Source organism: Oryx dammah, unplaced genomic scaffold (assembly GCF_014754425.2).
Source record: "Oryx dammah isolate SB20612 unplaced genomic scaffold, SCBI_Odam_1.1 HiC_scaffold_29, whole genome shotgun sequence".
Classification (NCBI taxonomy): domain Eukaryota; kingdom Metazoa; phylum Chordata; class Mammalia; order Artiodactyla; family Bovidae; genus Oryx; species Oryx dammah.
In genome coordinates, this window is record NW_024070213.1 from 3519289 (window position 1) to 3545757 (window position 26469).

The following is a 26469-nucleotide window of genomic DNA, read 5'->3' on the forward strand; positions in this document are numbered from 1 at the left end:
GAAGCCTGGTGTGCTGCAGTCCGTGGGGGTTGCAAAGAGCCGGGCATGATTTAGCAACTGAACAACAACTTGGGGCTATACCAATCATTTCCAGGGTAGAAATTCAAAGGTGAAAGGTTACTTTGCTTTCGCCCCCGTGATGTGGGAAGGATTGAGTCTGTGCTGGCCCAGCATGGGTGCAGCTTTACCAATTTAATGAGAGTTCACTCAAACCCTTCTAAAGTACCTCAACCTATTTCACTGGAGAAATCACCAAAGAATGAAAAGACTCAGTAGAAAAGACGCAGGGTGTGTTCATGAAAGTAAGCAGCTTGTGAAATGCTTTATTTTCCTGGGACTAAAAGTTCCAGCTTGTAATTCCCAATAGGGATGGCTTCAAGCTACTCATTAGTACAAATTAAACCTGTTGCACCACGCTCATAGGGAAGAGGCAGAACGTCTTGATTTGCCAACCTCGGGCCATGCCCCGCTTTGAAGGCCACTCTGAGATCAGTCCTGTAACGGAGACAGAGGCTGGGCTTGCTGTGGGGTGGGGACCGGGTGGGGGCCGGGTGGCGCTAGGCTGGGCAGGCAAGTGTTGGCGCCCACAAGGGGCATTCTCAGTTGCTCCCAAGAAGGTCCAGAACTGTCCAAAAGACAGTGAAAATAAAGTTAGTGAAAACAAAAGGACCCCTTCCAAGCCCCGGAGATGTCATTTGCTTCTCACTGGAGAAAAAGAAGATGAGGGGTGGGTAGGAAGGGGGCACACTGGAGAGGAGAGAGTATTTTTTTAGGAGCAAGGATATAAGGGCACATTTTGAGTCGGAAGGGAATGGTTTCATTTTCTGAGGTTTAAAAAAAAATCACTGATACAGCTTTAGAATCTGGTAAACTATTAAACAGAGGTTTGGGGCACATTAATTACACAGTCATTATACTAACTTGGTTGCTGGGAGCTTTGAGGTGGATCAAATGGATGGGAATTGCTGTCAGGCTGAGTTTCATAGTCTCTGAACGAAAATGTTTCCATTGCATTGTCTGTCGTTGGCCTTGGGGATAAACATTTTCTCAACATTCAGAACATACCTCCTCCACCCTCTGCTACGACTCTAGCTGACGGGTTGCCCAGGGAGCCCGTCAGACTGTAACAAACAGAGCAGAGCCACCCACCGGATTGTTGTTGGTCTTCCCGGCAAGGATGACCCGGGCCTTGACCTTGTTCATGTTGAAGTTCTTCAAGTAGGCCTCATAAATCCTCTTGGCCAGAGACTTGAGATCTGCGGTTTCGGAATCTTCTAGGTCATGTTCACACGTAAGGATTTCTGCCTTCAATTTTGCTTTTTCAGATCTTGGCATTCGTCCAAAACGAATTGCTGGGGGGTCGGAGGGGAGACACGGAATCATGGAAAACAGAGAAATGAAGGCCATAACAGGGAGTGATGACTAACAGCTCCAGGGAAAGTTCACACTATGGGTCAAACTGTGGGCGAACATTAGCAGGAAGTCAGGACACACTTCACGACCCAGCTTTCTCCCTGAGGAGCAGTGAGCATACTACTCACACTCCATATATCCTAGACTTTTAAAACCAAAAGGTTAAAGTAAAAATTAGCACCATTACTCACTTCATCAATAGGACTGGCTCAAGGTCACTTCATGTTATTAAGTATATAATTGACCCTTTCAATCAAGGAGATGAAAGTGAGCCTTAGATGAAAGTGAGTTAACTATTACCTTTTTCTTTCTCAGAAGGTAGACACGCAACTCTTATGAACATTATTTTAAACTTCCTTTCATGTAGTAATGGCAGGTTTTAAAATAAAAGTAGGGGGCCTTCCTTGGCAGCCCAGTGGTTAGGACTCCACGCTTCCAATGCAGGGGGCGTGGGTTTGATCCCTGGTTGGGAAAGGATCCCACATACCACATGGCTTGGCCAAAAATAATAATAATAATAGTAATTAAAATAAGAGTATGACTGAATATAATTAAACTTATAATATGGTAAAATGTTTGAAATGGCACACACGTCATATATATGATCTGAACATTATCTCTGTGATTTCCCAATTGGTTGCAAAATCTTATATCCAAGTTTCACCATTTGAAGTTTCTAACCATAATTCCAAAGGCTCTACTGGATTTCTGCTCTTTGAGACTTCCTTTTTAGGCTCTCGTGTTACCAAATGACCTGAATATTAAATGCTGCAGCACATTCATTCAAAGTACAGCACGAAGGGAAAAAAAAAGCAAAGTACAGCACATCCCAAGCCCACAAGGGAGGCAGATGGAGGCATGGGTGGGTAAAATTCGAGAGACAACCTTACCTACCGTTATGGGACATCCCAACGGAAAGGCACTTGTGGAAACGACAGTACTGGCACTTATTCCGACTCTTTTTCTGAATCTTGCAATTACGGTCACACTTGTCATACACCAGCTTCAGCCGAATCGTTCTCCTAAAGAAGCCCTGTGGGTTAACATGCAGTTTGTTAACGAAGAGGACCACTGATGAATCGGTGTCGTCCTTTATCCACGCTTCTTGCTGCTCACTTATCGTCTCTTCTAAGACTTACTGTCTCTTCTAAGACGAGCTAAATGCCTGACGCAGGGGCTTCCCCGGTGGCCTCGTGGGTAAGACCGCGCTCCCAGTGCAGGGGCAGAGGTTTGATCCCTGGTTGGGGAACTAGATCCCATGTGCAGCACAGCCCAGGCAAATAAATAAATAAAGTTCTTATTTTTCTTTAAAGTCTAATATAATTGAAGCAGGTTTACATGGAAAAGTAAGAAAATGAGGCAAAATTCAAAGTAATACCAATACATCCTCACCTCGGAAGACACACAACCTCCCAAAGAGTGACTCCACCCAGCTAAGATTTCTACAAATGTGACTTTCTCTTCTTAGAGAACAGGTCCATTTGGGTGATGAAAATGTTCTAAACATTTTTTGTGGGAGAACATAAACTCTCTAAAAGATAAAGATTATATAATAAAGGGAAGCTAGCTGGTTATAAATGGAGAAGGCAATGGCAACCCACTCCAGTACTCTTGCCTGGAAAATCCCACGGATGGAGGAGCCTGGTGCGCTGCAGTCCATGGGGTCGATAGGAGTCTGACACGATTGAGTGACTTCACTTTCACTTTTCACTTTCATGCATTGGAGAAGGAAATGGCAACCCACTCCAGTGTTCTTGCCTGGGGAATCCCAGGGACGGGGGAGCCTGCTGGGCTGCTGTCTATGGGCTTGCACAGAGTCGGACACGACTGAAGCGACTTAGCAGCAGCAGCTGGTTGTAAATAACTTTCTTGCTTTATAAAAGCATCTTAAACTTTACCCAGTGAGAAACAACTAAAAAAAAACCCAAAGTAAACAAAGGTGACTCAATCATGGCCCAGCAGAAAGACAGCTTTGTGGGGAGCAAGGCACTTGCTGTGGGGCCCGCGGTTCGGGTGGACGGGCCCCTGGCACAAAGGACACACTGGGGCATGCCTCAGCGGCCAGGAAGGACTCGGCCCGGGGTCTGGCCATTGGCCGGCACATGCTGCGGGCTCTGACGCTGCTGATGCTTGTGAGGACCACCGCCCTCCACGGCCTTCTGAGGACGATGGAGAGAGAATGTGCGCGGAAGCTCTCTGACCTTGCATCCCCATGAAGGGAGCAGCCTTAACGTGGTTCATTCTCCTTCAAACAGCACACTTGCTACATCACGTATAAAGAGCAGTCCAGCAATATGCCACAGGCTTTCCAAAGAGAGAAATGAACGTGTTAATGGGGTCAGTTTCTGATCAACAGCTTTACCGTGCTTGTACTAAGTCACTTCCGTCGTGTCTGACTCTGCCACCCCATGGACTGTAGCCCGGCAGGCTCCTCTTGTCCATGGGGTTTTCCAGGCAACAATACCGGAGGGGTTGCCATTGCCTTCTCCAGGGGATCTTCCCCACCCAGGGGTGGAGCCCAAGTCTCCTGTGGCGCCTGCACTGCAGGCGGATTCTCTACCACGGAGCCACCAGGGACGCCCTTTAGCAGATCTTTCTTACTAACAACAAACATTTGTGTATAAGATAAAGGGAAGCACACGTGGTCCCTGAAAGGTCACTTTTCTCCGCACCCAGGGTCCCCGTACCTTGCAGCCCTCACACGCGTGGACGCCGTAGTGGTAGCCAGAGGCTTTGTCCCCGCAGATCCTACACTCGATGTTCAGGGCGATGCTGGATGACTCCTCGGCGCTGCCAGGGACTGCGGGGTAGGAGGCAGATGAGGGGCTCGAGGCTGGGGACAGGGTGTCTAGGAAAAGAAGGGGAGGGCTTATGAACTTCCACGCTCTCACCATCCAACATCCAGACCAGCTTTCTGAGGATCTGATCCCCGCCTAACCACCCCCCACCCTCAACTCCCCTACCCCACTGCCCCGGGCTTTCACTGGGGAGGCGTCAGCTGGTTGCTCCCTTCCTGTGTCAGCCCTGGCCCGGCCCTCCCACAGCAACCAGGGCGGGGACATCTGGAAGCTCCCCTAGCCAGGGACTCCCCAACTAAAAAAAAAAAACTATACCTTTTAACCCATAAAAATCAAAACAAAATGGACCAAATCATGGCCGCATAGAAAAGGCCACTTCCTCAGCAGCCTATACACACGAATGCTCACAGCAGCTTTGTTCTTCGTTGCCAAAGACTGAAGTGCCCCACACAGAACTTGTTGCTTTTTTTTTGCATCCTCCCTTCCAGCCCTTTTGTACTTGTTAACTCAGTAAATTGCACCAGAAAGACAATAAAAATCCATGTGGGCAACCCAAAAGCACAACTCAAGAAAAAAAGAAGTTGAGCTTACTTAAAATTAAAAACTCTTGCTCTGCAAAAGACACTGTTAAGAAAATGAAAAGACAAGCCACAGACTGGGAGAAGCTATTTGCAAAACACATACGCAATAATAGAACTGCATCCAAAATACATGAACGAGTCTTACAACTCGACAGTAATGAAATTTAAAAACTCAATTAAAAACAGGCAAAGGATCCAAATAGATATCTGGCTGAAGAAGACACACAGATAGCAAGCAAGAACATGAAAACATGCTCCCCATCAATGGTCACTGGGAAACTGAATTAAAACAACGAGACATCACTGTGCAGTTATTGCAATGGCTAAAATCCAAAAAACTGACACCATCAAATGATGGTGAGCAGGTGGAGGAAAAGAAGCTCTCATTCTAGGGAAGCAGAATGGCGCAGCCACTTCGAAAGACAGTTTGGTGGTTTCCTATGAAGCAAAACAGTCTTAAAGAGTTACACTGCTAGATGTCGACACGTGGTGCTGGAGAAGACTCTCAAGAGCCCCTTGAACAGCAAGGAGATCCAGCCAGTCCATCCTAAAGGAAATCAGCCCTGAATATTCATCGGAAGGACTGATGCTGAAGCTGAAGCTCCAACACTTTGGCCACCTGATGCGAAGAGCCAACTCATTGGAAAAGACCCTGATGCTGTGAAAGACTGAAGGCAGGAGAAGGGGACGACAGAGGATGGGATGGTTGGATGGCATCACCGACATGATGGATATGCGTTTGGGTAAGCTCTGGGACTTGGTGATGGACAGGGAGGCCTGGCGTGCTGCCGTCCACGGGGTCGCGAAGAGTTGGACCAGACTTGGCGACTGAATGACAATACCAGTATTGACGAAAGTGATTTGAAAATGTGTGTCCACACAAACACCTACATGTGAGTGTTTCAGCAGCTTTATTCTTTTTATACGTGTTTCTGAAGCATCGTTGCGTTAGTGTTGTGTTTAGTTGCTGCCGTACAGAACAGTGACTCGGCCACACACGCATGTTCTGTTTCATGTGGTTCGTCACAGGACACTGAACACGGCTCCCCGCGCTGTACAGTAGCGCCGTGTTGTTTCTCCACCCCATATGTACCAGTTTGCCTCTGCTAATTCCAGCTCCCGACCCGATCCTCCCTCCCCCTCCTCCCCCTCGGGAACCCCAAGTCTGCTCTCTATCTCTGTGTGTCTCTGTTTTGTAAATATGCTCATTTCTTGTCAAGTTTTAGATTCCACACATAGCTGATGTCATATGCTACTGGTCTCTCTCTTTACGACATAGTATGATAATCTCCAGTTGCATCCATGTTGCTCCAAATGGCTGAGAAGAATGGAAAATCACTTCTTTTTTTTTCATGGCTGAGTGATATCCCGTTGTGCCTACATGTGCACCACGTCTTCTTTATCCACTCCTCTGTCAACGGACGTTTAGGAGGTTTCTGCATCTTGGCTATTGTGGACAGCGCTTTAGCAGCTTTATTCTTAATTGCCAAGAGGCCCCTCAATAGGTGAGGTCAGTTCCGAAAGGCTGCATATGCAGTTCTTAATATCTGACATTTGGGGAAAGGCAGAGCTATCGGTGGTAAAAAGATCAGCAGCTGGAGTGGGGTCAGGGAGGCAGGGTTGAATGGGTGAAGCACAGTGGCTTTTTCCAGGTGGTGAAACTATTCATATGAAATTGTAATGGTGAATACATGACCTAATTTATTGGTCAAAATCCACAGTTTTACAGTTCAGAGTGAACTTTAATGTGTGCAAATAAACGAAAATAATTGAGGAGGTCCAGGGGTTCCAGAATGGCACACAAAATGCAATTATACAACCTACTATATCACAAGTGTGGGAAGCATCTGTAGGAACACTTGATGCTCGCCTGCATGACCTTGGAAATGCATGGAGTCCGTGAGTCCAGAGGAAAAGGGAACTGCACCTGGTCACTGTCCTGGGCCAATAAGGTTGTTTCCCACAGGGCCCTGGGGGAGCAGTTCTGAGGTCGCTACACTTGCTGTTCTGTCATTCGGTCGTGTCCGACTCTTTGTGACCCCATGGACGGCAGCACGCCAGGCCTCCCCTGTCCTTCACTATCCCCCAGAGCTTGCTCAAACTCATACCCACTGAGTCAGTGATGCCATCCAACCATCTCATCCTCTGTCATCCCCTTCTCTTGCCTTCAGTCTTTCCCAGCATCAGGGTCTTTTCCAGTAAGTCAGTTCTTCGCATCGGGTGGCCAAAGTATTGAAGTTTCAGCTTCAACATCAATCCTTCTAATGAATTGTCAGGACTGATTTCCTTTAGGATAGACTGGTTTGATCTCCTTGCAGTCCAAGGGACTCTCAAGAGTCTTCTCCAAAACCACAGTTCGAAGGCATCAATTCTTCAGTGCTCAGCCTTTTTTTATTGTCCAGCTCTCACATCCGTACATGACTACTGGGAAAAAACCATAACTTTGACATTGGCAAAGTAATATCTCTGCTTTTAAATATGCTATCTAGTTTTGCCATAACTTTTCTTCTAAGGAGCAAGCATGTTTTAATTTCATGGCTGCAATCACCATCTGCAGTGATACTGGAGCCCAAGAAAATAAAGTCTGTCACTGTTTCCATTGTTTCCCCATCTATTTCCCATGAAGTGATGGGACCAGATGCTATGGTCTTAGTTTTTTGAATGTTGAGTTTTAAGCCAGCTTTTTTACTCTCCTCTTTCACTTTCATCAAGAGGCTCTTTAGTTCCTCTTTGCTTTGTACCATAAGGGTGGTATCATCTGCGTATCTGAGATTATTGATATTTCTCCTGGCAATCTTGATTCCAGCTTGTGCTTCATCCAGCCCGGCAATTTGCATGATATACTCTGCATATAAGTTAAGTAAGCAGGGTGACAATATACAACAGCCTTGACGTACTCCTTTTCCTTTCTGGAACCAGCCTGTTGTTCCAGCTCCGGTTCTAACTGTTGCTTCCTGATCTGCATGCAGGTTTCTCAGGAGGAAGGTAAGGTGGTCTGGTATTCCCATCTCTTTCAGAATTTTCCAGAGTTTGTTGTGATCCACACAGTCAGAGGCTTTGGCACAGTCAGTGAAGCAGAAGTAGAAGGCACTACACTGGAAATGAAAGACTAAATCTAAATGTCCACTTAATGATGGTGGATGGATGGTGGATGGTGGATGGATGGATGGATGGATGGTGGTTAGATGGATGGTGGATGGATGGATGGATGGATGGTGGTTAGATGGATGGTGGATGGATGGATGGATGGATGGATGGTGGATGGATGGATGGATGGATGGATGGATGGATGGTGGTTAGATGGATGGTGGATGGATGGGTGGTGGATGGATGGATGGTGGATACTATTGGAGTGTGAGCTCACTGATAAGAAGAAGAGGCTAGAGTGGTCATGAGGTGGTGGATTAGAGGTACAGACATTTGTTTGAACTTATATTACCTTAACATAGAGACAGACAGCTGTATATAGAAATACAGACACGTGTACATATGTGGGTATGTATGTACACATATATGTCTGCTCCATCAGCTGAGAGAGCCTAAAAGGAAAGATATTCCAGGGAATTTCCTGGTGGTCCTGTGGTTAGGGCCCCAGGCTTTTCCTGCCAAGGGCTCAGGTTCAATCTTTGGTTGGGAAAACTAAGATCTGGCAAGCCGTGCGGTGTGGCCAAAAAAAAAAAAAAGGAAGATAAAGAAAAGATACTCCAAGAGCAACCTCAAATGCTTGAAGGGAACAGTATGGAGTCTCTCAGAATCCCTAGGACCCTGGGTAAAACATTCAAAAGGGTTTTGCCTCAGAACTGGGGCAAATTACCTCTAGAATCAGCACTGCTCTGGTCTCATCTAACAAAGCTTAAGCACAGGACCTGAAAGGATCAACATTTTGCACATCAAAACTTAACTGCCTCCCAGAACAGGACTTAAGAATATTTATGTAAATACAAAATATCCATCATCAACAAAATCCACAATGTATGGTGTCTAAAAATAAACTGTAAAAAAAAAAAAAAAACATGCAAAGAAACAGAAGAACATGACCCATTCCTATTTACCCAAGAGAAGTGGAAGCACTGTTCACACAGAGATGTGTACGTGAACCTTCCCAGCAGCTGTATCTGTAACAGCCAAGACCTGGAGACAACCGGACGTTTATCAACAACGTGGATAAACAAACCATGGTAAACCCAGACAGGAAATCTTAAAAGATGAACTGTTGATACACGCTGTCAATGCAGATGAATCTAAAGATAATTTGGCTGAGTGAAAGAAGTTAGACTAAAAAGAGAACACGTTGTATGATTCCATTTATATAAAATTCTAGGAAATACAATCTGACTGATGATAGAAAGCAGAGCAGCAGTTACTTTGGGAGAGGGAGGTGTGGTGGGAGGAGGGATTACAAAACTGCACAAGTGAACGTTGGGGTGACGGGGCTGCCATTTGATTGTGCCGATGGCTGCACAAGTCTCCATGTGTGTGTGGCACTGTTTGGATATGTGAAGTTTTTATGTCAATAAAGCTAGCTAAGAAAAATTGGGGGTAGGGCGGGAAATACACACTGGCAGAGCAAACGGTCTCACCCGTCCAGTCTCCTAGGTGTAAAGCTGACCGTGAACAGATTTTGTAGAGGGCCCTCCCGTATCTGCAATTTACGTAACTTAGAAATATCACCAAGGAGCCATTAGAGACAGGATGAAAAGCCGAATTTACAAATAAGAAGTCATTTTATCTCTCAGATGAACTGGAAACAATAGCAACGAAAAACCTAACAAGGAGACAAAGACTTTACGGATTATGAGATGATTCTAAATGATCAAAAGGTCTAATTAACCATGATAAAGAGAACTGGAGGGGAGTAAAAATGGATGGCCACACACCCACCACCTGAGCAGCCAGTGGCCGAGAGTCAAGGACGTGTGTCTGGTCACTTTCTGTAAGCTCCCCTTTCTTCCTTTCTGCCACAGTGCACACCCTGTCACAAACACCACCGCAGTGCAGGCCCCTGTGTGTGAGGTGAAGCAGCGTCCACCCCAGCAGGCTCGCGGGTCATGCACTCTCAACCGCGCCCTCCATGACACGGCTTTATCCGTGAACACGGCTGCCAGCCGACCTCCAGCCTCCCTCTCCCGCCGTCACTGAAGGTCAGCGCACAGTCTCGGAAACCATCTTCCTGGGGTGGGGACATGGGAGAGGACGGTGGGGGAGCGAGCCCTGGACACAAGGGGAGCCGTGGGGTGGAAGAAACGGAGGCCTCCACCAGAGGCTGCCAGGAGAGCCTTCTCGGTTCTCCCAAGGGAGCCAGGATAACCCACGGTCGGAGTGGAAAACCACACACACACCTCCTGGCCGGTTCAATCCTGACTCCTCCAGTCCCAACGCCAAGAAGGACAGTGGAGTCAAGTCCACCTCCAAAGAAGCCTCCTTTAAATCAGGGGTGCAGTTTACACCACATTATCCCAGGGTGCCTTTTTTGCAGGGGTGGGGGCATGCTGCAAGGCTTGAAGAATCTTAGTTCTCCAACCAGGGACTGAACCCATGTCCCCTGCAGTGGAGGCGTTGGAATCCTAGCCACTGGACTGCCAGAGGTCTTTGGGGTGGCTTACCTGTTGCCCCGAGAGATGGACTGGGCTGTGACTTCCTCTTCCCAGTGAGGCTACCAGACTAGACCTCACATTTTACTGCTTTGTATCTGTCTCGCCTGATGCTTGATGCAGTTCTTTTTTTTTTTTTTACCATAACCATCTTAAAATTCCTTTAACAGTTTTAATTTTTTTTTTTACTGAAGCATAGTTCATATGCCATGTTGTATTAATTTCTGCTGTTCAGCAAAGTGATTCAGTTGTACACATATGCATATATACATTCTTTTTCAAAATATTCCTTTCCATTATGGTTTATCATATGCAAAAGACCCTGATGCTGGGAAAGACTGAAGGCAAAAGGAGAAGAGGGTGGCAGAGAATGAGATAGTTAGATAATCAACTCAATGGACATGGACTTGAGCAAACTCTGGAAGAGAGTGACTCATGTCCAGCTTTTATAAAGAGGACACACTGTGAGATGCCTCAAAAGTCCGGGGGCACCGAATGTCACGCTCTCACGGCTGAAGATTTCAAGGCAGAAAGACGCGACTTCTCCTCCAGGTGAAGCGAACACTGTTCTCTGCGGAAAAAACATTTCTGAGTAAAGCTTTTCAGGAAGTGGTACGCTTACCTGTAATAACAGAGCCATCTGATCCTGGACCACTTCCTAAGTACTGGTATTCTGTAAAACTGAAGCTCCCGGAACTGTCCTCCCCAATAGACTGAGAAATCTCTGGAATGGTTCCCATCTCTTGTAGGAAGTCTGCCGAGAGCGGGCTTTCCAGGTCATCAGCCTCCAGTGGGGAGAGGGGACCGATGGGGCTCTCTGTGTCCACCATCTCCATCGGGAGGAGCTGGTCCCACTGCCCAGCTCCTATTTCCTGGGAGGAGAGAGAAGCCATCGGTGAAAACGCTGGAAGGCTGGAGGACCACTGGCTTCCCTTGAGCGGAAGCATCACCGGCCGGTGGAGACACACCTGAGCTCATAATCCAAAGAGTGACATTGTCGGCCATTCTTCTTCTACTTGACTCTTGATAAGCTCAGTGAGAAGAGGAACATATTTTATTATCATCACTACTTTTTTATTTTGGTCAAGCGGCTTGCAGGAACTCAGTTTCCTGACCAGGGACTGAACCCAGGTCCTCGGCAGTGACAGAACCAAATCCTAACCACTGGACCACCAGGGAACACCCCTCGAAATGAAAAGTCTCTAAACAAGAGCTCGTCTCAGGAACCAGAGCTGACCCGGCCGGGACTCCCTCTGTGTTGCCGCGCCCTCTGGGTATCGGAGGAAGACGGAAATAGCAGCAACACACGCTTAGTCCCTGCTGCCCCAGGGCAGCCCCTCCCGTGGGAACATGTCTGGACTATCTGATGGGCACGCAAGGATGCGGGAGGGGGATGGGGAGGGCACGGCTCCACACGCCTGGCCAGGGAGGGCCTCGCTTAAAAGGGTGCAGACCCCGCAGGAACACAGCAGAGAGCTGTGCAGACCTCTTGGAGAGAGTGTTCCGGTGAAAGGAGCAGCAAGTGCGCAGCCCCCAGGATGTGGGAGTACTTGCAGGCACAAGCGGGTCAGTGTGGCTCGGCTGGGGTCCCGGGGGAGTGGGAGGGGCAGGCAGCTGGCAGGCACACTGGGCATGATATGTCCTCTGTGCACTGGGGTGCGCCATGCAGGTAGATGTTCCTAAAGTGACGACTCTGTAACGAACACATCTGGTGTTACAAAAATCTAAATGGGTCAGTCCCCGATAGTGCTAGGCTGTTTCAACTCACACACGGAAGAACGCTCTCTATGTGGGCACTTTCAGACTGCAGCGTGCCCCCCAGATTCCTGTGTGGGAGTCCTGACGCCGGTGCCTGCCTGCTCAGCCGTGTCTGACTCTTTGTGACCCAGTGGACTGTGGCCCGCCAGGCTCCTCTGTCCATGGGACTCTCCAGGCAAGAGTACTGGAGTGGGCTGCCATGCCCTCCTCCCGGGATCTTCCCAGCCCAGGGATGGAACCCGCGTCTCCCACATCTCCTGGACTGGTCGGTGGATTCTCTACCACTCAGCCACCTGAGAAACCCTAGGGCGCTAGAATGGGGCTGCATTTGGACATAATAAAGGGGCGATTACATTACGATGAGGTCCTCAGAGGGGGCCCTAATCCAGGCTGGCTGCTGGAAATCTGGACACCCAAAGAGACACGGGGGTGTACACTTGGTGGGGGGGCAGCCTGTGAGGACACAGCGGACGGCGGCCCTGTGACCCGAGCAGAGGGGCCTTGAGAGGAACCAAAGCCGCCCACACTTCGATCCTGGCCTGCGGGCCTCCCAGACGGTGAGAAGCAAACATTGTAGAGGGCCGCAGCCCGTGACCCGCCCCGAGGGCAGCCGGAGCACGGGTCCAAAGTCAAAGCACACGTCCTCCCCGTGCTGGCTGGGTTCACGCTGTTGCCCAAACCTCTGAAACCACTTCCTGCGACCTTTAGACCAGGGCCCAGCCTCCTGCACAACGTGGGCCCTGGTGACATACCTTCCCCACCTCGCCCTGGTTACCGGCCCCCATACGCCCGAGACCAGCGGCACCAGGTCATCTCCCCATCTAGAACCCCAGCGTCGGCCCTGGGCCCCTGCCTGAACCGCCCTCCCCCGCCTCCCGCCTTCCCGAGGCCCCGTCCCAGTTCACCCCCCAGCCCAGCCTGATCTCTCCTCGCCAACAAGGCCGATGAGGCGACATTCAGCTTCTGAAATGGTCTCAGGGAGGCCCATGCGCACGCTGAGGACAGGACCCGAGGGGTGCGTGCCACCAGTCCTGGCTGGGGCTCAGTGGGCGGGGGGCTGTGGTCCCTCCACGACCTCGGAAGGCTGGGCTCTTGGGACCAAGGAAGGAAAGGAAAGAAAGAAAGAAAGGGAAGTCGCTTAGTCGTGTCCAACTCTTTGCGACCCCATGGACTGTAGCCTACCAGGGTCCTCTGTCCATGGGATTTCCCAGGCAAGAATACTGGAGTGGGTTGCCATTTCCTTCTCCAGGGGATCTCCCCAATCCAGGGATCAAACCTGAGTCTCCCGTGTTGCGGGCAGACACTTGACCCTCTGAGCCACCACGACCTCGGAAGGCTGGGCTCTTGGGACCAAGGGAGAGGACCCTGCCAAAAGCAGAGCTGCGGAAGGTGCTCGTGTCAGAGCATTTCCCACCTCAGCCCAGCTGCGAGTCAACAGCAGCTTCAGGTGCAAAGACGAAGGCATGGTCTGCTTCCTTTAGAAATGAAAAATGGGTCCAGTTCACATGCTTTTGTGAGAGTCACATCTCATGCCAGGATTCTGACAATAAATGATCACAGTCAATGATAATGCCACAGCGAAAAAGAAAAGGGAGCATTAAACTTCCATAAGATTGAGAAGGTGTTATCATCTTTTAGGGTACATCAGACTGTGATCTGCGCTTTTTTTATTATATTTTATTCTGCATCATAATTGTATTTCTTCAAATGGCAAGTGAGATAATGGGATTCCTTATTTTCTGGGAGGTCCCTGGTGGTCCAGTGACTTCACCCTCCAATACAGGGGGTGCAGGTTCCATCCCTGGTTGGGGAGCTAAAATCCCACATGTCTTGTGGCCAAAAAACCCAAACATAAAACAGAAGCAATATTACAAATTCAATAAAGACTTTAAAAATGGTCCACATCTAAAATTTTTTTTTTTTAAAGGTGTTTTCCACCATGAACAAAAGGTTCCAAAATGCAGTCATTAACTTACTACCTCCACCATAAAGCTCAACTTCAAAACTACACAAAAGCTAGGCAAAGGCCATGTTATCAATGGGGCTGTGACCACCTCCTTTATACTGTCATATTCTCAGCACTGCAAGGAAAACACACATGGAGGCAGCCTTGTATTCCTGCAGACATCCTATCTTTCAACCAGGAGCGCCCAGATCTGGAGGAACTCAACTCTGACTACAAATGATGTTAGTCTCCCTGGCATTCCAACAGGGCGCTGGAATGCTCTGCCATCTTATCGTTTTACCTGTCAGTTGCTTTCCAAGGGTACCTGAGATTTGTGGAGAGAAACGTCAGTGTTTCTGTTAATGAAGATCTAAAGGATGTGAGAGTTGGACTATATAAGGAAAGCTGAGCGCCGAAAAATGGATGCTTTTTAACTGTGGTGTTGGAGAAGACTCTTGAGAGTCTCTTGGGCTACAAGGAGATCCAACCAGTCCATCCTAAAGGAGATCAGTCCTGGGTGTTCATTGGAAAGACTGAAGCTGAAGCTGAAACTTCAATACTTTGGCCACCTGGTATGAAGAACTGACTCATTGGAAAAGACCCTGATGCTGGGAAAGATTGAAGGTGGGAGGAGAAGGGGACGACAGAAGATGAGATGGTTGGATGGCATCACCGACTCAATGGACATGATTTTGAGTGAGCTCCGGGAGTTGGTGATGGACAGGGAGGCCTGGCGTGCTGCAGTCCATGGGGTCGCAAAGAGTCGGACAGGACTGAGCGACTGAACTGAACTGAAACGAGATCCTTGGGGAGTGAGGCAACACCGTGACCTCTGGCCAGAGGACCGGTGCCACTCATCACTGGACGCACTGGCCCTGCCTGCTTCCAGCCTAAGCAGATAAGGGACACTGCCCTTTGGACGTTTCCGCAGGTAAAGTCGAGGCCGCATGGCACACGCCCTACCCCGCGGGCCCGCGGTTCCTGGCAGCCTCTGCACACGCGGTCTCCACACCAGTCACCTCTGCTCTGGGATCAGGAAAATCACGGCAATTCCCTGCCTCTGGAGCCCACAGAACACAGCCGCCGCCTGGTCCACCAAGACGGGCAGCTAGGTGCCAGTTACCGTGCCCTGGCCCAGGGTCCTGGGTCCTCCAGGGCTTTAGGAGAGAGAAAAAGACACCACCGATGATGTCTCAGCAGCTCCCAGGGTAGCCGAGAGGTAGCCAAGACATCAGGAAACGGTACAAATGGAAGCCAAACAGGCCTCAGTTTCCAGGCAGGGAGAAGTCAAGGATGGAGTGGCGGGTGCTGAGGACGGGTGATAAAGCCAAGCTCCAACAGAGACGTGGCGGATGCATGCTCCGTCCCTCTTCCTGGACAATCCATTCTGAGACTCGCTGGCTTCTAAATGCATTTTTTTTCCTCCCCTTTCTCATCCAACTTAAGTGTTAGAACTGTATCCCATATATGGGAAACTCAAATGTAAACTGCTAAAATTCTTTTAGTAGAACGCTGATCCGTCAAAATATTGATGATCCAATGGTTAAGACTCAGCCTTGCAGGGGGTGTGGGTTTGATCCCTGGTCAGGGAACAATTATATAACCCCACATGCTGAGCAGTGCAGTGAAAAAAAGATTTAAAACAAAACCAAATGAAAAAAAGAGAAATTAACAGAGTGAATCATAACCGTGAAACTAAGCCTGAGAGACGAGACGAACACACACAAGTCTAGGCACCGCTGCTGTTTGCTGTTGTTCAGCTGCTAAGTCGTGTCCAGCTCTTTGCATCGCGGTGAACACAGTGAACAACAGAGTCCAAGTGGGCAGGAAAAGGCAGGCTTCACACGGGGAGGTGGGCGGTGGGGGTGGGGTGCACCTTTATCCTGAGGACGGGGACCGTGCCCGGGGCCTGGGCAGCCGACTGGCACACATCTCCGACCGCTCAGGAAAGGCGTGGACAGAGCGCCAGTCTGACTCTACCAGAGAAGCAGCAAAAAGAGAACCTGGAGAACATTCAGAACGTTCAGTGACATACCAGTGCTCTGCAGAGAGTCAGGAAGTCTCATTATCTGATTAGAATAACAAAGCGGGGACTCACTTGGCTGTAGTCTCCCGAGGGTGTTGCTGTGTCTCAACCATCTTTGTCCCCTTACATTACTTTTTTAAGTTTTTTTTTTTAAGTATTTATTTATTTAATTAATTTATTTGGCTTTCCCAGGCCTTAGTGGTGGCATATGGGATCCAGCTCCCTGGCCAGGAATCGAGCCCAGGCCCCATGCATTGGGAGCGTAGAGTCTTAGCCACTGCACCACCAGGGAAGTACCCCACTACACACACATTCTTAGCAGAGGTTTTTGGACCCAGAAGGCCTTTTGTAAACGTTCTCTGAAATAAAGTGCTAAATAAAAGTTCACCATCTAAACATTTCTATGCTGTGACATCGGACACTCAAGAAAAAGAGCAAGTGGAATTAGGCTGGAGTTCTCTCACTCGGAACTTATGTTTGACTCAGAAGGGTCCAGCTAAATAGCTGAGCAAACATCAGCCTTTTACTTTGCTTCTCTTTACCTCCCTCTGTTCAGTTCTTACCGTACCGTAAAGCCCTGGTGGACGGTCCCTTCTCAGGCCTGGTAATGTCGCCTCTGAGCCATCTGCTGACAGCTGTCTTCACTCAGGTAAGTCTGACTAGACTTCACTGAGTGGTTAAAAGGTAAAAGAGGGGATTTTTGTCAAAAGAGTACCATTTGTGGAGCAGACAAGCAGCTTTCAGACAAGGAATTTTTCCACTTTTCATCAACTCTAATTTACTACCTTGTCAGATTCTTTATACTTTCCTGTACACTTTATGGAGATTACACAACTATTGAGATGACTTTTGGCTTAACTTGTTGGTTTAGGACTGGAAACAACATTTCAAAATAAACAAAATAATGCTAAAAAGCCCTCTGCACCTTTACCTTGCACCTGAAGTTCACTGAAATAGATTAATCATTAGTGCCTGTATAATGATTAACAAGGTCAGTATAGAAAAGGCCTAGGAAACGCATTTAAAACAGAAGAGAAAAGCACCAGAGTATAATAAAAATAAAACAAAGGACTGTGCATTTTAATGAATTAAATCAAACATACTAGGAGAGTCTGCACAATAGGTTTGACTAGAGCTTTCTAGATCTTTTCCAACAATGCTTAAGGCGTGAAATTTTGTAATCAAGAGTCTGGCAGGCAGAAATGGGAGACAAAAGGATAGTTGTGAGCCTCTACACCTCTGTCTTTAAAGGTGCAAAGAGAATGTTCCCGGTCATTTCCAAGAAATCTCCCCCCAGTTTTATACAAAGGTCACACTCTATCATGTTGGTGTTCCAGCACTTCAAACCCACTCCTTGCCATATTCCTGAAAATGGAGTTATTGTTCTTAAATATAATCTTTTGTGGATGGTGATACCAAAATAATCACAGGCAAGTGGCAACTTTGGACACGCGTTCGTGTCAGCTGCAATGGAATGTGAGTGAGCTGAGAACCAAAGTCAATGGATGCAGCTGCTATGGAAAACCGTGCGGAGTCCCTCAAACCACCAAAAACAGAGTTGCCATGTGACCCAGCAATCCCACTCCTGGAGGGATATCCAGACAAAACTATAACGCAAAAGGATACATGCATCCCTGTGTTTTCAGCAGCACTATTTACAACAGCAGAGACGTGGAGACAACCTACCCATCCATGGACAGACAAATGGATAAAGGAGAAGTGCCAAAGATAGACAGAGGAATACTACTCAGCCATGAAAAAGAATAAAACAAAGCCAGCAGCAGCAACACAGACGGACTTAGACATCACCATACTAAGTGAAGCAGGTCACAGAGAGAGAGACAAACACCACATGACGTTGCTTGTATGCGGAGTCTAGGACACGACTCAGCGGAGCCTACTTGGGAGACAAGCAGGTCACACAGAGAGAGAACAGATTTCTGGTTGCCAAGGGGGACGGGGGGTTGGAGATGGATGGTCCGGGAGTTGGAGGCTAGCAGATGAAAACTATTACACGTAGAATGGATGGACAGCAAGGCCTTACTGCATAGTACAGGGAACTATATTCAGTACCCTGTGACAAGCCATAATGGAAAAGAACATGAAAAAGTATGCATGGGAAAGTGAAAGTGAAGTTGCTCAGTCGTGTCTGACCCTTTGTGACCCCGTGGACTGTAGCCACCAGGCTTCTCTGTCCGTGGAATTTTCCAGGCAAGAATACTGGAGTGGGTTGCCATTTCCTTTTCCAGGAGATCTTCCTGACCCAGGGATTGAACCCAGGTCTCCCACATTGTAGGCAGACGCTTTACCATCTGAGCCACCAGGGAAGTCCTGAAAAAGTATATGTATATAAGGCTACTATGTAACTCAGTCAGTAAAGAATCTGCCTGCAATGCAGGAGGGCCGAGTTTGATTCCTAGGTTGGGAAGATCCCCTGGAGAAGGGAATGGCAACATACTCCAGTATGCTTGCCTGGGAAATCCCATGGAGAGAGGAGCCTGGCGGGCTACAGTCCATGGACGCAGAGTTGGACACGACTGAGCAACTAAACCATCACCGTATGTGTGTATATACACATATAACTGAAGCACTTTGCAGCAGAAATGAACACAACATTGTAAATCAACTCAGCTTCAATTAAGAAATAAATGTAAGAAGTTGTAAGCAAAAGTCCACAGAAATGTAACTCATATTTATGATACAAACGCTTTGACCCAATGAAGGCGGAACCAGGAGCAGCAGGAAAGACGCTGAGCTTCTGCCACTCAGACGACAGACAAGCAGTGGAGGATCAAGGGCCTTGATGGTCACAAAACTGAACGGTGACACCCCAGGCAGGGAGGGCCTGGTGGGTGTGGGAGGAATGTCCCACAGACGACAGGACGCGAGTCAAGCTGGGGCTCACTGCTGGGATGGGAGCCGTGTTTCGTGAGCTTGGTGGACCATGTGCGTTCCCCTGAGCTGGTGACCTTACTTCTCCTGGAGACATCTTGGGGGGACCCACAGCTCCAGGGCAGGCGTGTGGGAGCCGAGACAGGGCGGGGAGGGGGTGCAGGGGGCACACCGGGAACCAGGCCCTCCGGAACAGTCACTGCAGCGCTTTCTCTATGGCTCCACACTGGGGCAGGGGAGGCAGCCCTGGTCCCACTGACAGAGGGGCCAGAGGCTCAGAGAGGGACACGCCTTGTGCAGCCGAGACGTGAAGAGAGAAATAATCGAGTGACGGCAGTCAGTATGATGAGGGCCATCTGGGGACACCCTGAGGGTCAGGGAGCCTCCACCAAGGAGGAGATGTCCACGCTGAATCTTAAGTGGTGGCCATAAAGAAATGCAGCAGAAGAAAAGGGTGAGGAGGCGTTTCTAAGAAAAGGGCAAGGCCCGTTGCAGAGATGACTTGAAGTGTCACTGAGTAGCTGAGAAGGTCAGGATCACCCACACTGAGGGGCTGGACCCATGACCCGCGGCCGCACAGCAAGCAGCCCCACAGCCCAGCGGCCTGAACTCCATCCACTGTGTCAGCTCGCAGTCCTGTGGGCCGGCAGCTCGGGCTGGGCTGGCGGGGTCTCCTTGGTCAGCGGGTCACTGTGGCTGGGGGGTCAGTGGGGACGGACGCTGGGTGCAGGCTGGGCCCTTCTCACCACGTGGCCTCTATCCTAGGAGGCCAGCCCGGGGCTCCTGCAAGCGCCTTCATCTTCCAAGAGGGAGTGTGGAAGCTTGGCGACCTCACTCGTAAATACTGCATCACTTCGGCCAATTTCTGCAGGTCAAAGCGAGTCAGAGGTGAGCTGAGATCCAAGTGGTGGGGAAATGAGCCCGGCCTCCGAGACAGAGCCCCAGAGAACCTGGGACACTTTTGGTGCAGCATGGGTTGGAGGTGGGGGCCTGCACAGGGGGAGGCCTGCGGTGCAGTCAAGGGGCATCACCGCTCCCGGCTCAGGGCTCCGCCTGTGGCCTGCACCTTTCGAGCAGGAAGCAGCCACGGGGGGCGGGGTGCTGGCAGGACGGTGACAGGGAGGAAGTGCACTGGGCTTGTTCTGGCAGCAGGTGGAATCCAGAGTTAGATGAAAGCAGGCAAGGTGAGAGGCAGCAGGACTCCTCCAGAGTATGTGGTAACTGCTCCTGGTCACCCTGGGGGCTGATCTGGGGAGGTGGGAGGGAAGAGGACGAAGACCTAACATGGCCAGCGGGCGGGGGGGCGGGGGCAGGGAACTCGGACGGAGCTCAGGTAACTGGGAGACGAGGTGATGCCATGAAACCAGGAGCGTGAAGAGAAGGGCCGGTTCCCAGAGCAGAGAGTCGTGGAGAGGGAGGGTGGCGAATTCAGGGGCAGGCTGTGGTGGCGGTGTCTGCGGGACACACAGGCTCAGCCTCTGTCAATGCCTCCTCTTCTGGAAAGTTCTGAGGATGTTACCCGTGTTCGCCTCCTACAGCTCTTAGCAGCAGCAGCAGCGGCCGGGCAGATGAAGCCCCATCCTGCCTGGGTGACCTGGGATACCTGAAATGCAGTCTCAACAGCTGTGATGGGGTTACCAACATCCACACGCTGGTTGGCCCGAGCATGTGTGGATCGACTGTCCCTCCTCCTTCCTCAGGTCCCCCCGCCCTACCCCCACTTTTATCCCTTAATCACGCCCTTCCTCCTGCCTGGCTGGACCTTAAAGAAGGCTGAGTGCCAAAGAATTGATGCTTTTGAACTGTGGAGCTGGAGAAGGCTCTTGAGAGTCCCTTGGATGGCAAGGAGATCAAACCAGTCCATCCTAAAGGAAGTCAGTCCTGAATATTCATTGGAGGGACTGATGCTAAAGCTGAAACTCCAATACTTTGGCCTCCTGATGTGAAGAGCTGACTCATTGGAAGAGACCATGATGCTGGGAAAGACTGAAGGCAGGAGGAGAAGGGGATGACAGAGAACGAGATGTTAGGTGGCATCACTGACTCGATAGACATGACTTTGAGCAAACTCTGGGAGCTGGTGAAGGACAGGGAAGCCTGGTGTGCTGCAGTCCATGGGTTTTCAAAGAGACAGATACAACTGAACGACTGAACTACAACAAAGGCAAGAGCAAGCTGATGGCAACATGCAGCTCACAATACCCCTTGGGTGGGCTGAGCTGAGCACCAGGAGGAAGGGGAAACGAGGCAACATCTGTATTAGATTCTACAAGTACCAAGAAGAATGTCGGAGACCTATGAGGCCTTCATGTTGCTGAAACAAAATGAGACAGTAGGAAGCAGATTACTCAAGGCTGACTGATGGTGTCAGCTCATGAATGTATTTCCACTGCCTGCCCTGCAGTGCTGAGAGCCTAGATAAAGGTTTTATGGGAAAGAGAAAAGTCCCTTTATCTTTAACTTCTCTAGGCCAACTCAATGAAATCTAAGTTTGTTCTAAACCAAGAGAAATCAAGTAGAAAGGCAATTACTTTCGGTAGTTGTATATCCTGGAGGCTAATTTTGGCTTTATGATTTCAGAAACTTGATAACAGATGTGTCCCTATTTTCTTTTTTAAAAAACCTATTTTTAAAAAATCAAAGTATAGTTAATTTCCAACGTTCTGTTAGTTTCAGGTATACAGTAAGGTGGTTCAGTTATACACATATATACATATAGAGGGCTTCCCTGGTGGCGCAGAGGGTAAAGCATCTGCCTGCAATGCGGGAGACGTGGGTTCGATCCCTGGGTCGGGAAGATCCCCTGGAGAAGGAAATGGCAACCCACTCCAGTATTCCTGCCTGGAGAATCCCACGGACGGAGAATCCCACGGACAGAGAAGCCTGGTGGGCTACGGTCCACAGGGTCGCAGAGAGTCGGACACGACTGAGCGACTTCACTTTCCAGATGCTTTCCTATCACAGGTTGTTACGAGACATCGCATGTAGTTCCCCATGCTATACAGCAGGTCATGGCTGTCTATCTTTCATACAGAGTAGCCTGCATCTGTTGCGCGTGCGTGCTCAGTCACTTCAAGCATGTCCGACTCTGTCTGACCCCATGAACTGTAGCCCCCCAGGCTCCTCTGTCCATGGAATTCTCCAGGCAGGAACACTGGAGTGGGTGGCCATTTTCTCCTGCAGGGGATCTTCCCGACCAGGGATCGAACCTACATCTGTAGGTGTCTCCTGCACTGCAGGCGAATTCTTTACCTACTAAGCCACCCCGGAAGCCCGCGTATCTGTTAATCCCTGCTAATTTATCCCTCCCCAGGACCACCCCCTCGGGAAACCATAAATTTGTTCTCTAGGTCTGTGAGTCTGTTTCTGATTCATTAGTAAATTCACTGATAGCGCTTTTTAAGATTCCACAGGTGATACCATACAATCCAAGTCTTTGTCTGACTCGCTTGACTTAATGTGATCATCTCTAGGGCCAATCTGTTGCTGCAAATGGCAGAGATGTGGCTGTGTCCGAACTGCTCTCCTTTAGCTCCCGCTTCGGTTCTGGATGAGGTCAGAGGCATCGCATTCCACATCAGGCCACAGCGGGCAAGGTCTGAGCGTCCTCCCGTTTTTCCGGTCTGACACAGAGCTGCAGAGGGTCAGACATGGGGACTCAGAGTAAAGCGGGCCTCCCTCTAGTGACAACGTTCGGAGAGATGGGAGATACCAGAAGTTTCTGGGGAGACAAGGTCCCTCCAGTAATGCTCTGAATGCCCAGAGCCAGCTTGGCCTACAGAACCATCTGGGAATTCAGCATCAGCCCTTCCGTAAACGCACTCAGAGGAGCACCTTCATGGACAAGGTCCCACTTTCTGGGAGGTGAGAACCACTTTTTGGACATCTTCAAAAACTGCGCTAAGCTACAGAACGAGCCGGTGCATCCAGCGTTCAGAGGGGCCTGCCCGCCGTCTCTCTCACCTGACTGAACGGTGATGCGTGCTCACTCTCAGGGTCTTTTGCTCTGCAGTGAATGAGACAACAGTAAGGAAAAAGCAAAATCTGGGATAGTAATACAGTGTTGTCACTGGGTTCATCCTCCTCCATGAGGATAAAGAGACTGGGGAAAAAATCCTCTTCGTCTCTCCCCAGTTCTATTTGGACAACTGACACACAATATTACAATTTTATTTCTACAGTCACCAAGGGATGGCTTCTCTTCAGCTTCATGGGTCTGTAAGTGACTGCGATAGGCATACTGGGGAGACCACCGACTAGGACAGCACTCTCACTCTTGAGCTCCAAGAAATTGCGGGAGATGGTGGAAGGCAAAACATGCAGACCAAAAAGCACCCAGGAAAACACACAAGCTGGCACTGAGTACTGCAGATGGAGAGCTTCAGGGGAAACCCAGTTACCACACTCAAAACTTAAACGGGAGCTTAGCTTTGCAGAAGTTCAAATTTTTTTTATTTCTTTATTGTTTTTATTTTTTGTGATTTTTTTTTTTTTTACGGTGCCATTCAGCCTGTGGAATCTTAGGTCCCTGACCAGGGACCAAACCTGCTCCCCAGCAGTGGAAGTGTGGAGTCTTAACCACTAAACCACCAGGGAAGTCCCAAAACCACTTTTTAAAAAATTTATTTGTTTTTAATTGGAGGATAATTGCTTTACAAATTGTGCTGGTGTCTGCCATACATCAACACGAGTCAGCCATAGGTACGCATGTGTCCCCTCCCTCTTGAGTCTCCCACCCTCTAGGTTGTCACAGAGCGGGCTTGAGCTGCCTGCATCATAGAGCATTTTCCGTCTGGTAACGTACACGTCCCCCTGCCGCCCCCTCAATCCGTCGTGCCCGCTCCTTCCCCCCTGGGTCCACAAGTCTGTTCTTCATGTCTGCATTCCCACTGCCGCCCTGTAAACAGGTTCATCAGCACCATCTTCCTAGATTCCATACACATGCCTTCATATACGATATTTGCAGGACTTCTTTTTTTTTTTATTCAAACTTTAATCTTAGCCCGGAAATCAGGAAATGTGAGTTCTGGAGTCACCAGAACTGCCACAGCTGCGCAGGAGTTATGTAACTCTGGAGCTGACTTACAAAGTCCCTAAGGGTAGGAGGATAAAGGCCATCATCTCCCAGAAAGCAAAGCGAAAAGGCAGATGGAAATGGGAGAAGACAGAGGAGAAAGTGAGAGGAGCAGTCCAGGGGGGAGACTTATCCAAGCAGAGATGTCCCAGAGGGAGGGAGGTGGGGAGTCGGGGCGAAGGAAACGATCCGTGAGAACTGCTCTCAGAACTGAAGGCTGTGCGTTCCCAGGTCCCCAGGACAGGGGGTGAATGCAGGCCCCCATCAAGGCAGAGCACGGGGAAATTCTGGAACACACTGGGACAAGAGAGGCCACCAGACCCTCCCAGCCTTCAGAGGGGGACACATGCCCCGTGCAAAGCGTCAAATACAGTACATCCCCTGCATAGGAATGAGCTCCACCCCCACAGCACATCTGTAAGTCCAGCAAAGTTAGCCGAGATACCCAACTAACACAATGGGCTATATACTTGTTGCTTTAGTCTCGAAGTTGTGTCCGACTCTTTGTGACCCCATGGATTACAGCCCACTCAGCTCCTGTCCGTAGGACTTCCCAGGGACGAATCCTGGAGTGGGGTGCCATTTCCTTCTCCAGGGGGTCTTCCCAACCCAGGGATGGAACCCCTGTCTCTGTCATCTCCTGCACTGGCAGGCAGACTCTTTACCCTGAGCCACCAGGGAAGCCCGGGCCATACAGTACTGCACTGCAACAGGTTTATAACACTTTCACACAAATGATACCCAAAAACAAACAGATACAAAAAACAAGGAAAACACTTTTAACCTTACAGTACAGTACCTTGAAAAGTGTAGTAGTGACTGCAGAATGAAACTCAAAGACGCTTGCTCCTTGGAAGGAAAGTTACGCGAAACCTAGACAGCATGTTAAAAAGCCAACAAAGGTCTGTCTAGTCAAAGCTATGGTTTTTCCAGTGGTCATGTTGGATGTGAGAGTTGGACCATAAAGAAGGCTGAGCACCAAAGAATTAATGCTTTTGAACTGTGGTTGGAGAAGACTCTTGAGAGTCCCTTGGACTGCAAGAAGATCAAACCTGTCCATCCTAAAGGAAATCAGTCCTGAATATTCATTGGAAGGACTGATGCTGAAGCTGAAACTCCAATACTTTGGCCCCCTGATGCAAAGAGCTGACTCATTGGAAAAGACCCTGATGCTGGGAAAGACTGAGGGCAGGAGGAGAAGGGGACGACAGAGGATGAGATGGTTGGATGGCATCACCGACTCAGTGGGTATGAGTTTGAGCAAGCTCTGGGGGATAGTGAAGGACAGGGGAGCCTGATTGCTGCAGTCCATGTGGTCGCAGAGGCGGACACAACTAAGCAACTGCACAATAACAAGAGGGCAACAGCTGGCATCCCGGGGCTCGCGGCAGTACCAGCTGCATCACCGCTGCTTTTACATGTTTCTGGACATCCGTGGCTTGAAACAGAGACACCGTACGACTGTACTCACAAGCACAACCACGTGTAGAGGATCCACGCACACAGCAATGTGCGCCAGATACCTGAACCAGCGGACACGGCTGGACACATAAACGCACGTTCAAATGTTTGAAAGTTTGCAACTTGAAGGCTCATCTGCGGGCGGCTTGACTCCCTGCTTCAGAATGCTTTTGCATTTCTCAACAGCAGCACTGGAAGCAGAGGACGAGAGGACAGCGTGCTTACAGCGGGGAGCGGAGGGGACTCCCACTCGCAGCTCAGCGTCCAGGTGAGCAGGCCACCGGGCAGGGAGGCGGGAAAGAGCCGGTGTAGTCTTTCAGTGCGGTAACTGTGCCCCTCTCCGAGACTCCAGAGCCTCTCCCTCCCCTGATAACCTGGTGCTTATCTCGTCTCACAGGCAACGATGGGGGAAGGTGTTTTTTAAGTGGAGTTATGAAATTCCACTCAAGCGCCTCTTCTAGCCACCCAACCTGCAGTGAAGTGTTGAAAGCTGCTCGCGTCTCATCTGCTGTGGTTCTATAGGCTCTTATGCGTCAGCCTGACATCATCACTGGCCACCATGCAGACACAGCACTGCTCTAAGTTAGAGATTCTGTTGCCGTGGATGATGGAGGCTAATGCTCCTTGAATCTTCATAACGTGCCAAGCATGCGTTAACTCGTTCCATCCTTGCAACAACCCCATGAGGAAGGTCCTGTGAATATGCTTACTGTAGAGGTAAGGCAACTGCAGTACAGAGAGGTTACAGTCCTGGGCCCAGGGTCTCAGCACAAGTGGAGGTGGGGTTTGAACCTTGCCAGCCAGCCTCCAGTTTCCGCTCCTAACCCACCACACTACTATCCTTGGTAGAGTTTATGGTGTAACATCTCCCAGGGCTCATGTTTCACAGCCTTCTGGTCAACTACTTTGATTTTTGAGGTTTATCCTCTA

The 26469-nt window shown here is 49.5% G+C and overlaps 1 protein-coding gene across 2 annotated transcripts in view; it reads right to left on the bottom strand.

Moving 5' to 3' along the window:
- The window catches only part of PPARA (peroxisome proliferator activated receptor alpha), a 68339-nt gene that overhangs the window by 14695 nt on the left and 27175 nt on the right, over positions 1 to 26469 (bottom strand). For both annotated transcript variants that reach the window (XM_040234538.1, XM_040234539.1), the window contains exons 3-6: positions 11006 to 11255; positions 4101 to 4261; positions 2308 to 2446; positions 1150 to 1352 (exon numbers count right to left, since the gene is read on the bottom strand). In XM_040234538.1, the coding sequence (XP_040090472.1) occupies positions 1150 to 1352; positions 2308 to 2446; positions 4101 to 4261; positions 11006 to 11219 (717 nt within the window). In that variant the 5' untranslated portion in view covers positions 11220 to 11255. The remainder of the gene's footprint in view (positions 1 to 1149; positions 1353 to 2307; positions 2447 to 4100; positions 4262 to 11005; positions 11256 to 26469) is intronic.